The 14,647-nt window shown below is 40.9% G+C and overlaps 1 protein-coding gene across 6 annotated transcripts in view; it reads right to left on the bottom strand.

The window, feature by feature from the left end:
* The window catches only part of CD2AP (CD2 associated protein), a 141,818-nt gene that overhangs the window by 86,869 nt on the left and 40,302 nt on the right, over positions 1 to 14,647 (bottom strand). For 5 of the 6 annotated variants that reach the window (XM_075923393.2, XM_075923392.2, XM_075923389.2 and 2 more), the window contains exon 3: positions 4,672 to 4,825. In XM_075923393.2, the coding sequence (XP_075779508.1) occupies positions 4,672 to 4,825 (154 nt within the window). Of the gene's footprint in view, positions 1 to 4,671; positions 4,826 to 11,243; positions 11,507 to 14,647 lie in introns of those variants that run through there. The other variant, XM_014572297.3, reaches the window with a different exon arrangement.

The following is a 14,647-nucleotide window of genomic DNA, read 5'->3' as shown; positions in this document are numbered from 1 at the left end:
CCCTGAGATCTACCGGTAGATCGCGATCTACTGGTTGGTGACCACAGGCCTAGGATTTACAAAGACAGAGAACTGTAAGATGAAAGGGGACAGCGGGAAAACTCTGCAGTCACTCCCTAGGAAAAGGGATGTAGGTTTAGGCCAGCAAACCAGAAAGGAGGGGAAGCCAGGAAGGTAGGACAAAGCTCAGGGAAAGGCAATAAGGCCTAAGGGGGAACAGGTCTTGACTGCTTACTTAGAGGATCCCTGAGCTGGAACCCAGATTAGATGACAGGCCTAAACTCCCTGACAGCCACGAGGGAGCAGCACTACGCAGCAGTGAATGGGAAGAATGACCAGGATGGCTGAAGGAGATGGCTTCAATACCCCAGAAAGGGAAAACGCACAGAGGCCCGGCTGGAGGGTTGATTTACGAACACAAAGCAGGCCCAAAGAAAGAGGAAGAGTGACTGCGGGCAACTGAAGGAAGGGATGTCGACCTGATGAGCTATTCCCCAATGTGATCAAGAGGCAGCAACATTCTAACAAAGTGGAGCGCCCCTTTCTCCTCCTCCTTCCCAAATCATATGCAGCTCCAAAAAAGACTAATCACACTGACAACTCGTATTCAGTTTGTGGTCTACTATATACTCTGGGGTGAATTCTGTGCCAAAAAGTTAAAAAAAATTGTGCACAGTATTTTAAAATTCTGCATCTTTTGTGTGTCAAATGCTGCAATATCATCATACTGGTTTCAATTTTTTATTTAAACTACAGTACAACAAATGGAGAATGGGAGTGGGGGACACTGGAGAAAAATCACCAACCCCCTTTCCTAATAGTAATGTGTGACCCTTTATTTCAAGTTATTAGACAACAAATATATGCACCCATATGTTCAGGGTTACCTCAAAGGAACTGAACAGCCAGTGAAGGCTATGGAAACAGACTCACACATTATATTGGCTACTAACCATCTCTAGATAGGTCAGTAGCAAAGAGGTTTACGAAGGACATTCTGATAGGACATTTTTCAGTCCAAAAATATAGTTCAGTTCTAATCACTAAAGACCATAACCATTTATAAGGCCATTCTGTCCTTTGCACCACACTGGACATGTAAAGGAGCACTAAAGCTTTTACACCTGTTCTATATTCCTGGAGAAATTCAAAAACAATGGGAACAATTAATCACTAAGCAGGCTACATTCTACTCTGCCTGAGAGAACAAAGCCTGCCCCACAACTACCTCCTTTTTCCAGGTCATTTATGAATATATTGACTAGAACTGGTCCCAGTACAGATTTCTGGGGGACACCACTATTTACCTCTCTCTACTTGGAAAACTATTTGTTCCTACCTCTCTCTACTTGGAAAACTATTTGTTCCTACATTTTAGCCAGTTACCAATCCATGAGAGGAGCTTTATCCTATGACAGCTTATTTTGCTTAAAAGCCTTTGGTGAGGGACCTTATCAAAGGCTCTCTGAAGACATAAATGCACTATATCCACTGGATCTTTCTTGGCCACTTGCTTGCTGATCCCCTCAACAAATTCTAGTAGACCAGTGAGTGATGATTTCCCTTTACAAAAACCATGTTGACTCTCTCTCAACAAACTGTGTTCATATAGGCGTCTGACAATTCTGCTCTTTATTTTAGCTTCAACACAATTTGCCCAGTACTGAAGTCAGGCTTCAGTAATCCTGTAATTGCCAGGATAGTCTCTGGAGCCGATTTTAATAACTGCTGCCACATTAGCTATCCTCCAGTCATTTGGAGGAAGCAGATTTAAATTATAGGTTACAAACTAGAGTCAGCAGTTCTGAAATTCCATATCTGAGTTCCTTCAGAACTATTATGTGGATTCTATCTGGTCCTGGTGACTTATTACTGTTTCATTTGTCAATTTGTTCCAAAAAAATTTCTAATGACACCTCATATTAAGCCACCTGAAAAATTCTCCAAAACCAGTAGGAGCTGAGATTAATTGTGCTGCCCATAAATTAGGTTTTGGTAATACCTACAATTTGATAGAATTCATACTAGATGAAAAGGAGAAAGGAGTTTTGCCATTTTACGTTAGTGGGCTTGAGTTAATTAGCAGAGGAGAGTCTACAATCCAGGAAATATGAAGTAGGGATGTTAAATATCGATTAACTAACTAATTGAATAGTCGATGGGATTTCCATCAACTATTCAGTTAGTCAATATGGACTAGCACACGTTCTTCCTTTGAAATGTACATTTCAAAGATTCAAACACCGCACGGAGCCTGAGGCTAGCAGGGAGTTCTGTGCTGACCCCAGGCTTCATGCAGCACTTTCACTTTGAAATGCACAACAGCCCCAAATGGCTTCCGCATGGAGGAAGAAGAGAAGTCGCTGGGGGGGGGGGGGGGGGGGGGGGAGAGAGGAGAGCTTAAAAGCCAGTTCCCCCAACTTCCAGCTCCGTGAGAGAAGGCAGAGGCACAGCAGCGGCACTTCCTCTTTGAAATGTATAAGAGCCCAGCTGGGGCTCTTGTGCATTTCAAAACAAAATCGCCACACGGAGCCTAAGGCCAGCAGGGGACCCCGAGTCCCCCGCTGGCCCGAGGCTCCACATGATGTTTCAATCTTTGAAATGCGCATGAGCCCCAGCCATTTCAAAGAGGAAGAGCTGCCGCTGCACCACACCCTGTCCCATAGAGCTGGAGGAAAACCAGCTTTTAAGCTGGCTTCCCACAACATACCCTGCTCTCCCCCCACCACCACCACCACCCTTGCTGCCTCTTTGTGATAAAGGCAGCAAGGAAGGGGAGGGAGCGACTAGTCAATTAGTCATTTACATCCCCAATATAAAGTCAAAAGATCAAGTCATATCTGCATCACAGAGAACCTTGTGGTCTTCTTTATGGTCAGAAAAAAAGGCTTCCTTAGACTACTTGAGAGAGAACACTCTTGAATGGGTCTTCTCAACCTGATAGTTCTTTGAAGATGCAGGCATTAGCAATCTTACCAAACAGAAGAAATGAACTGGAGAGGGACACTCTGTTATCCTATGAGAAAGCCACAGATTCCCCATCAAGATTTGCCTTGTCAAAAGAAATGACCCTAGAAACATCTCTTAAGTATCTACATGAGCGTGGAATTCTAAGAGACTTCAGAATATAAGACAAGGCTTCTCTGAAAAGCAGATTTCCAGGATACAACAACACTTTCAGCAAGGAATTTTTAAGTTCCATCAAGAGCAACAAGATTTATGCTGGCTGCTACGGAGACAGCTATAAGAATTTCCTCCTGATCAAAATTATGTCTCTCACAATGTCTCACCTTTTGTAAGGCACTCCACCTTCACTGTGATGAGAGTCAAGCATCTGAAGGCTGTAGAGATCCAGAAATATATTAGGACTCTCTTGAAAGCAATTTTAACATTACTTTCCAAAGGATTCTTGGAACAAATTCTCCATGGGCAAGGATGGTGGATATTAGTCATATCTGACATCTAACTCTTGCACCAGCCCCTAACAACTGCTGACCTGTGTCATACATTTGTTTCTTCTACCTTATATTACAAACTCCCTACGGAAGGGAACATGACATGTTTGTACAGCACTATGCAAATTTACAGTGCTATAAAGCATTTTTATACCACTCTACACATGACTAGATACATAAAACATTAAAAGGAAACCAAGCTAGGAGATCCACTGAACACCCATTTCCTTTGTTAGACACAGGAAAATGAATTGGATTGCTCAAACAAAACTAACAATGATGATCACATCACAAATTTGGTTGAGTTCTCCTTCCTCAAGTAAGGGATAATAGTGTCCAGGGCTGAAAATGATCTAGAAAATGCAAGATGACCAACACCTGACTATGCTAGTGAACCACTCTGCCCTCCAGGTATTATGTTGCTGCAGTCAGAGTTCCACTCAAGGAGCAGCAAAAGGGCAGAACACCAAAGGGTTTTTTGCTGTTGTTGAATTTTATGGTTAACAAAACATAACATTCTGTAGTTTCTGAATTTTACAGTGGGCCAAATTCTGCTTTTACTGTATCTGTGACTTCTACAGAATAAAATATATCCCTTGTGCACATATCTGCAGGCAGCATTTGAGCAGAGTATTCCTTCCCTACAAAAGCGACGAGGAGTCCTGTGGCACCTTATAGACTAACTGAAGTGTAGGAGCATAAGCTTTCGTGGGCAAAGACCCACTTCGTCAGATGCATGCATGCATCTGATGAAGTGGGTCTTTGCCCACGAAAGCTTATGCTCCTACACTTCAGTTAGTCTATAAGGTGCCAAAGGACTCCTCGTCGCTTTTGCAGATTCAGACTAACACGGCTACCCCTCTGATACCCTTCCCTACAAAGCTCCCTAACTGGTGCAGCAGGACCCTGAAATCTGTCACTCCCCTCTTCTGACTCCTTACTCTCCTTCCTGACTCTTAAAGTGATAGTTTGCCGTTCCTACAGTCCTCATTACAGCACCGCTACATCCAGGGAACCATAAGGAAGTCAAAGGACCAAATTCTGCTCAGATATAACCCGACAGTAACTGCAGTAAAGTGCCTCACCAATCCCCCAGGTTTCCACAGGCCCTAAAAAAACCTCAAGCAACACTAAGTGAAAGTGGTGAGTCAACAAGTATTGTAAGCCATTGATCTTAGGTGCTTTATATAAAGCAAGGGAAGTGGGAGATACATACTCTTTTTTAAGCTTTTGGATTGAGGATGGGGTTGAAATCCTCCTGCTGGAAAACCATAGGTGCTCATGCGCTGCACAAGGCTTGCTACATTTCCATGTCTCTCCCTCTTGATTGGCAAATCATCCTCCTTAGGTTCTGGATCCTTCTTAACTTCCTAGTAGAAAAAAGGCAGAACAGATTTACAAAACTGAGGAATAATTTAAGTTATGAAAAAATCATAGGGTTCTTTGAGACATTCCATATTCTGTAGACTCAAGTACCCTTTGCTCCATAGTGTAAAGGGCTTGTATCTGAAAAAAAACATTAGCCAGTTATATAACAACATGTGTCATTCAAGTACTCTAACACGAATCCACTCTACCCTCTTCTAAATTAGCTGTTAAATCAAATTTCCAGATAGGTAAACTGAGGTATCCCCAGTATCTAGTAGCAGGAAAATAGATGTTCTGAATTCTCCTATCTCTATACACAAACAGCTGCAAGCACTGAAATCTGGGGAAATCAACATAAAAGCTGCATTACAACACATTTATGCTTCCACAGAGGTCAGTGTTTCAAAGCAAAGTGTGAAGCAGAACATTTTTAGAATATTTTCCATATCAACTACTCTCATCATTTATATTACAGCAGTTCCTACAAACTTCAACCAGAGACTCATTTTATATACCATGCAGTGAGAGAGCTTGTCCTTGCCCCACAGAACTTCCAGTCTTAGTTTATGTCAAGATGCAATAATGTATACATTAAATAGGAGGAAACAGAAGATAAGCTAACACTTCATCAGAAGAGCTTGAGTGGAAATTACAGAATCCGGAGTATACATAAAGGCAAAAGAAATTACCTGTCAATTGGAGAACCAATGTTAATGAAGCTAATTAAGTAAGGGTGGATGAGTCTTATTCAAAGCACGTCAAATGGAGATGTGACTATCAAAGGCAGGGAAATTGCCTTTGTAGTGCTTTAGCCAGTTAAGATCTTTATTCAAACCTAAGTACAGTAAAACTCTACTGGTCCAGCATCCAATGCTCCGGCACTCCTGATGGTCCGGGTTCCCAATGGTGCCGGAAGTGCTCCAGGCAGCAGACAACTGGAGTGGCTCTGTGCCCGGCTTCCCCAATTCAGCCGCTGCTGAAACTTACCAGCAGCTGAATCGGGGAAGCTGGGGGCAGAGCAGCTGGGGTGCTGCCAGGTTGGTCCCATAGCGCTGCCCCTTAGGGCTGCGGGAATCAACCCAGCAGTACCCCAGCTGCTCTTGGGGACGTCTGGGGCAGAGCAGCTGGGGTGCTGCCGGGTTGGTCCCGTAGCGTCGCCCCTCAGTGCTGCGGGACCAACCCGGCTACACCCCACCTGCTCTGCCGCAGGCATCCCCAATTCAGCCGCTGCTGAAACTGACCAGCAGCGACTGAATGGGGACGCCTGGGGCAGAGCCGGACTATCAGAAGGGGAGGGCTATGAGGGGTCTGGGGTGTCATCCCCCCACCCCACCTCAGACCCCTCATATCCTCCCCTTCCGATAGTCCACCATATCTGATAATCCGGCACCCCCTGGGTCCTAAAGGTGCCGGATTATCGGAAGTTTACTGTAGATAGAATTCAACTTATAAATAAACTCCAGAATATGGATGTTAAAAATTCTGTATTAGGGTAACTATGTAACCCTGAAAATCAGGTACTGTCCTATCACAGCACATTCCTCCTCATATCTTCTTAGGAGGCATTTTTTCCACTTACTTTCTGCTGTAAATTGTGGACCTGACACGAGAGAGAAATATTATACGGGTGAGGGAAATTGTCCCAATCTCTGTTTATACACTGAAAATAAAGCTGCTTTATTTCAGGAAGGGGATCCACTTTTACTGTCTATCTGTGTGAGGCCCAGACAGTACTGCTACGTCACACTGAGTGCACTATTACATCCCTACTTCGATCATAATACAAGGTTCTAACTCACGTAAGGTTTGCCCTCAGAAAGTGCATGGTACCCACTGCCCCTTTACTATTAGCAAAATAGTTCACTTCTTCAGTTAGGTTTGCGCCTAAGGCTCATGATGCTGAATGGATTACACCAGTGGTTTTCAGTCTTCCATTTAGATCAACCCCTCCCCCCTAAAAATTTTGACAGAAGGTGCAGACTTCTTGGAAATCAGACATAGTCTGCAGTTTCACAAATGTCTACAGAACACAGATTACAAGCCACTGAAATACAGTATGTGCAGAGAGAGAGACAAAGAGACAAAGAGGGCTGAAAGGAAGCTTGACTCAGAACAAGTGTGTGGCTCTGGGGATGTGGTTCTCAATCTGCAGACCACAGACCACCGGCTGCCCAGTGAGAACACAGCTGCAGCACATGTAACATCCTCAGGGTCATTCGGTAGAGTATGTGTGTGTATGTATATATGTGGCCCACATACAACACAGAGAGCTCCAAATGTGGTTCACAATGATAAATAGGTTGAGAACCATAGGTAACTTCTTTTGCTTTTATACATAGCCCCAGATTGTCATTTCTACTCCAACTCATCTGATGAAGTGGGTTTTACCAACAAAAGCTCACTACATTATTATTGCGGCGAGGAGTCCTGTGGCACCTTATAGACTAACAGAAGTGTTGGAGCATAAGCTTTTATGGGCAAAGATCCACTTCGTCAGATGAATGAGTAGAAATTTCCAGAGGCAGGTGTAAATACGCAGGCCAGAATAATACAGCAACCCCTCTGATACTTTATTATTCTTGTTTAAATATGCTTTACTATGGTTTTCTTTAAATAAAAAAAGCAATTGGACATGAATTGCATGTTCATATCAAGTGTTATTTTTAAGTTATATTTCTAAAAAAAAAACTACACAAATTCAGTCCGGATATAGTCAGTGAAAGGCCTGATTCTAATTACATTTCCTTCTTTCTAACAAATCTAGGAAGTGGAGAGGGAGTCTCACAGTGGAGCAGGACCCCTTCCCCTCACTTAGACTAGGGCATGCCTCCTTCAGACAAAGGTTATCCAAGGGTAGGTGGGAATCTCCCCTGCCTTCTGACCAGGGCATCCCTACCACAGGCCATGCTCTGGCCATCGGGGGGAAAGGGGGTCTGTTGCAAGCAACGGCCAGGGAGAACCAAATTCTTGGGAGGGGCTCACCTTTGGTGACTCCCTGAAAAAGCTCCCTGCTACTACTGCCAAAGAGATGAGGCTACAGCCTCACATCAGGCACAGTTGCCTCTGTCTGCAGACACCACTGGCCATGGTTCCCAATCCCGGCCAATGGGCTGGTTGGAAGTCATGGATTCAGCTGCCAGTGAGGGGGGAGAAAGGCAGATATGGAGCCACCACCACAGACCTCAAAATTTTATCATAGACACAAACCAACCCATGCTACAGACTGCCTATTGGCATAAAAAGTCTTAAGATTGGGAGTGACTCCCATTCCCTTCCTCTGCAAGCTATGGGTTTGGCCATCACTAATTTTTATAAACAATATAAAAATTTTCCTTAGTCAAATATATTAACAATATCTCTGTAACACGCTCCATGATTTATATACACACATTTCTGTTCATACACACACAACAGACACAGTATACAGTTAATAGCTGTCAATTCCTCTTCCAACTATCAACAACTTAACTACAATTCCATGCAATAAAAACAAAAAGCTCAATCATGAAAACAGAACCAGGCCCAACAAAATTTGAAAGACGAACTGAGATTTTTTTGGTATTTTACACAAAGAACATTCTAATGAGATGTCTAAGTAGTCCACTTTAAATAGTATCCAATGAAAAGCAGATCGATATTTAAAATTGATAAAGTTGTCAAGCAGCTTAAAATATTCTCTTAAGCAGGAAGTGCAGGTGAATGACACTACACATTCAATAACTAATTCCTGTTTGTCACATGTTTTAGTGGCTCTTTCCCCATTAAAATAATAGCAATAATATTGCATTGATGAGCAAACTTAACTGACTGGTTTATAATCTTATTGGCTGCAGAGCCGAAAATGGGGGGAGAGGGGCATTAGTATTAAATCTGTTTCTCAGAGCAAATTTCTCTATTTGTACACAAATATAAATCCAGAAAGCAATAGATCCTCTTGTTCTCTATGCAAGTTTCCACCTTCACATTTCAGTCTGCAAAATTCTTTATTCAAAACTTGAGTAAAATGTAACTATAGAAAAATGTATTAGAGTCAGCAGAAACTCCTTCTAAAGAGGAACATTTATTTCCTGGAAATACAAAAATAACTGTACATGGCATGCTCCAAGTTTGTACTAAAAATGCTAGAAATAATGTGACAACTGTGTTTGGGTAACATTAGAAGAGTTACATATTTGAATTTATTATACAAGGCAGGGTATTCATTTATTCTCATTTTTTAAGCTGTAACTATAGATGTGTATCCTGTGAGTTGTAATTCATGGGATATGTGCCTAACTACAAAATAAGCAAAACACTGCCCATAAACATACCCACATCATCTCCTTACTCAATGTCCTTAGAGAAGATTAAAGTAACTGGGTCCTAAATTTTAGCAAGGCTCGTTTACCGATGTCTCTTTCCCCATCAAAGCCTTTTATTGCAGCATTCATGGGGTGGGTCTGCTTCCTAGGATCTGTGCATCCCAGGCCACATTGCACAAAACAGGTCTTGTTGGAAGATGTTACCTACTAAGGATGTTAAAAGGCGAGTAATTTACTCATCGTGTAATAGATAAAATGTTAATCAAGTACATAATGAGTTGATAAGGGAAGGATTGCTCAGTCCCAGGTGACCTGGGACCTGTGTATCTGCAGTTTGAATGTAGTAAGAGCAAGGCTGCCTGCATGCCTGGCTCCTACTACATTTAAAATGAAGAAGCGTAACAGTGGGTATCTCCTGGATCTAGCAGGAGCTGGGCTTGCTCAGTCACAGCTCGCATTGGATCCAGCAGCCCCTGTCTATGGGGTGTCCTAGCAGGGAGACCAGCTCCCGCCTGTTGCCCCTGCCTGAAGGGAAACTGAGCTCCTCACAGAGGCTTTGCTGGCAGCCCACTGTAACTGATATAGGCAGCAGCACAGGTTAGCAGGGGGCTCCCCGGGAGTGGGGCCAAGAGCTGGAAGTGCATTGGCTGCTGGCCCCGCCTCCAGGGACTACTGAATAATTGTGTAACTGCTAAAATTTGATGCAGTTACATGATTATTAAATTAATCACTATCTAACATCCCTACTTGGAACCAGGACTCCCAAAGTAGTTGGCTCCACTGGTGCCAAAAATGTTGGCGATTTTTGAAGGCAAGATCATTGCCAGTGAAAACAATGGTGCCAGAGTTGACCATAGGGGAGCCCAAGCTCCCCACGGAAGAGGCTGTTCTGGCATCCCACTGTATCTGATAGAGGCAACAGCGCAGGGTAACAGGGGGCTCCCCAGGAGTGCGGCCAGGACCACACTGACTGCCAGCCCCTCCCCCAAGGGGGGGGGGGGACACCTAGTAACCACTAAGAAATGTAGTAGTCATTACACAATTATTTAAATAACTGATTTCTAACACTCCTATTTTCAACCTTAAATCATGAAAAACATTTCAGTTAGACACATACTCTCCATGTGTGCTGTCATACAAATATCATCATAAAAAGCACGTAGGAAACTTCCTTTACAGTATACTTTCTTGCATCTCAAGATAGATTTTTAAGAGGTTTTAAGGGGATTCTTTTTGCCACTTGAATACATTAAAATCTTTGTAGGAAATTAGAATATAAAAATAAGTGTATGCACCATACTGAGAAGACCCCTTATTTTTTTTAAAACGTCTGCTCCTGTATTTAACTTTAATGGAATACATTAGCAAAACAACCTAGAAAAGGATGTCATACTCTGGTCCAGCATGTTCATAATCCCTCTATCCCAGACTTCCTGTTTCAAGCTCTGGGTAAATTCAATTTTCTATTTTTAAAGAAGAGATTTATAGAAGAGACATTATATTTGAAAACACTTCTCAGCTGAGACTTCTGTTTTGCTTTGACTATCACCACACTCAGAGTCATATTTAACAATATACTACCAATGAAGGTTTACTTAAAATGTCATAACATACAACATTTGAAAAAAGTGCAGATCATCTCTGTCTTACACTGTAATTCCAAGACACTTATTTTTTTTTTTTTTTTTTAAAAGACCAATGATTTTTTTTTTAAAGAAAAGTCTAGTAAACTTCCAGATCACAAAATGCGGAAAAAATGTTGTCTCTAGAAACATCAATAAATCACTCCTTTTAAAATGCAATCTCCTTCAGACCAATATCACAGTTCACTAAAGTTCTTAAGTATGCAAATATACTACAAAAAAAGTGAACTGACCCAATACATAGAAACCTAACAGCAATATTTTTTAAAATGAACCTCTCAGAACCCCAGAAAATGAACATAAACACTTCCTAGGATTACAGTGAGTACAATATTTTAAACAGCATACGGATTTAAATCAAATATTTAAGCCTGAATTACAGCAAAACTACATAGTTAATCACTCCTGAAACCCACTAAAAAGTCTTAAAATATTTCATTGGAAGAGAAGTGAGATCAAGAAATAAATGACCTTACCGTTTCCAAAGACATATTTGCTTGAACACACCCAGTATTTTGTTTTGTTTTGGGGGGAGGAAGAAAAATGCTGTACAGACCAAAGTTCATGTATTAACCTGAAAAGGTATCTGACTCAGTACTAAGTTTGTAAAGGCAGCTGCACGCACCTGCGCAGGGGGAAAAAAACATCTTCTCCAACTAAGTTTGGCTGTAGATTTGTCCACCAAAGTGAGCTACTAAAGCAAATGGTGCACACCAGAGACATACTTTAAAAAGTGTATATGTTTATATAGCCAAAGTATCACCTCAATCTATTCAGTAAACTTGTCTACCTTAACTCACAGAAACTGCTAATAAATCCATCTGTTGCTCCTCCCTCAGACTACTGCCTTGAGCAAATGATCAAACTAGTTTTACTACTACTGTGAAAAGTAGCAATCATTCAATTCAGAGTAATTAAATCAGATGTTTCTTAATTCTGCTATATTTTAAATATTGGGCAGCTCTTTCGGTAGTCAAAGAATTTGTTGAAAAAAATTCTTGCTGCTAAAACAGCAAAGTATAGAACAAACTAATCAAATTTCGGGAATTGCAGATGCTGGAAGGAATTCAAGTTTAAAAAGTCATATTTTTAACTGACTATTGTTACAAATAACACCCAAGATAACCATTGAAAGACACGAGAGAAAGGTCATCCACCCAAATTGCCCACACACTCTATTTTCTTTATGTATATTGTTAAATGTATGGTATCTCTTCTTTCCCTATATAGTAAGTTTCCATTGGTGTGTATGTAGATCTTCCACAATGCAACTCGATTTTTTTCAATAGGAAAATGTCATGCTAAAACAAAATAAAAAAACAACCCAAAAAAAAGTCATAGGTACATTTAATGTTTGTTTTAATAACATATCAGAGTTCAAGTTAAGGATTCTCAAAGAGCTGTATAGAGTCCTCAATTTTAAATAATCATCATGAAAAAGGGCATGACTGGATTAAACAGCAGACCCAAATGTTTGGGTTTTTTTTGTTTTTTGTTTTTGTTTTTTTAAAGGCACAATATCCTACTTAAAGAATATTCAGATAAGGAGTTCCTGAAACTTTTTGAGGTTGGAAAACCATGCATTTCTAAAGGAATTAAGTAACATCATACACATACACAAAAGTGCAGCCTATGTATAAACCCTTCACAGGAAATTTATAGAATTATGGAGCTGCATCTCATTACATGTGATTAATTACAAAAGGAGGTGTAATGTACCTAAATATTGTATTCCACCAAGTGTAGTGAACACATCACTACTCTATAAAGAGCAAGAAACAAAAGACTTCATCAATATACAACTGAATTGTTTAGTAACTTCTACTTACCATGTTAAAGTAAACTCGGGAATTATGTATCAACAAGTTATTCTGCAGTTCTAGGATCACTAAGCTGCCCACCACATTTTACTTCTCCTTTTAGCATCCAACATTTGGAATGTCTCACAAGCTCCAAAATATTTTCCCTGGTCTTTTTTCAATCGCACAAATATTTTTGCCTGTATTTTTTAATGTGGCACTACATCACTGGCACACAGATTTACTATATTACACTATGCAGGCTCCGTAGACAGGGTAAGCCTATGATCCTGTGCTCTCTTCCACATTCACACAATAATGTTACCACATGGAAACAACCTAGCACCACAAGTACATGATGTCAGGGCAGTGTGACCAAAACAAGACTCAAACCTGCAGGGAAAGCCTATTGCCAGCTGGCACTCGACTAGCCAGGCATCGCTAAGCTCACTTGGATGTCTGCCTTTCTTCAGGATGTTTACCTGCATAGGTAAGTATCTTATAGGTTCAAAAGGAAAAGCTGTCACTGTGCTAGGAGCAAAAGAGATCCTTCCACAATTGCTGACCAGCATATGCCAAGGTACCCTCAGTGTCATCACCACTGTGCCAGCCATGAAATACACTTTCACTTTTTTCCTCTGTATCCACTATTTGAAATTAACTTAATTATTCACATCCTTGTTTGTGCAGTAGTACCTCTGATCTTAGCATAACCTGGCAAATAGGATTTGTCAGCTCACTTGTGCTTTATTTACTGTATTTTTAATAGAGAATCATCTATTAATCTAGAATTCACATAAAACTACTATTCTGTGAGATTATTTTAAATATCCCACAAAAATATTAATCCAAATGTTACTCCCCACTAGACTAACCAAAGTACAGTAGCTTAACTTTTGGGATTTTAAGTTACCCTAAGTAGGACTGATTGTGCTCACTTAAAAACTTTATAAAAAACTACTGTGCTTCAACAAAGACTAAAAATAGTAATTCCATTTATTTGCATCAAGCAGTATTTTCCAAGTGCAGGTTGCCAAAGACGGGCATCTAAAATCAGTGAAATAATTTTCAGAGATACCCTACAATTCCCATTATTACTTTTTCAGGCCAATTTTTTAAGCTTTGATGGAAAAGCTGTAATTAGTTTAAAGAACTTGGGTTATGGTATATTTAGCAACACACTTGTACTACTCCTGGTTCCTAAGAGAGCACAGAAGGGGGAGGGGGGGGGGACCATGATCTGTTTCAGCTGTGATGCTGATACAACCAGGATCTGGAGCAGCCAACCCACATCAAGGAGATGTACACCATAATCCGCCAATTGACATTTTGGTTGTCCTTCAGGAAGGCAAGAAGCAGCAATCTGTTGCCTGGCAGCAGCTGTGAATTACCCTTGAGTTTCAGGCAAAAGTATTTTCTCCCTATTTGACATGATGAATGAAAGATAAGTTAAAAACTAACAAAGTTGACAACAACTGGGAGGTCTGGACCTATTTTTCCCCCATCTTTTTCAACATGTTTTGATGCACATTAGGTTTTGGTAAATTATATATAAATTTGCCTCAAAGCAGAAAGTATTTGAAAATGTACTGAAAAGCTGCCTGCTTTTATCAGAACTTATTTAGGAAGCTTGACAGCCTCTCTTGTTACTATAAATTAGAATATTTTATACAAGAAGGGCAAGGCATTGGGTGAGGGGGTTAATATTCATCTTTTGTCTTCAAATTTCAATCAATCCATGGTTGATAATGATAAAAAATTGCTATCTAATACCTGTACAGTGGGTTATGACTGGCTCCATCCAGTGTATGTACCACAAAATTCACAAGAGGACCATGTAAAGCATCAAATAAAACTCCCAACAGCAGCAGAATTTCACTCTCTTTCCTCAAAGATAGGTTTACTGTTCAAAACCTTAACAATCCATCACAAATCTACACTGCTAAGTCTGGTTCTCGTGCCTACCTTCTACTAAGTCTCTTCCACCTGTCCATTCAGCATGTACCTCTAGCCAGGTGTTCCACCTACTTTGTATATGGACAGGTCCTTTTCTGTGTCTCTTGCAAGTGTCTTCCTGCTCC

The sequence above is a fragment of the Pelodiscus sinensis genome, chromosome 3 (assembly GCF_052426305.1).
Source record: "Pelodiscus sinensis isolate ZL-2025 chromosome 3, ASM5242630v1, whole genome shotgun sequence".
NCBI classification, from domain to species: domain Eukaryota; kingdom Metazoa; phylum Chordata; order Testudines; family Trionychidae; genus Pelodiscus; species Pelodiscus sinensis.
The sequence above is the reverse complement of the archived record's forward strand: the minus strand, read 5'-3'. Positions and strand labels throughout refer to the sequence as shown.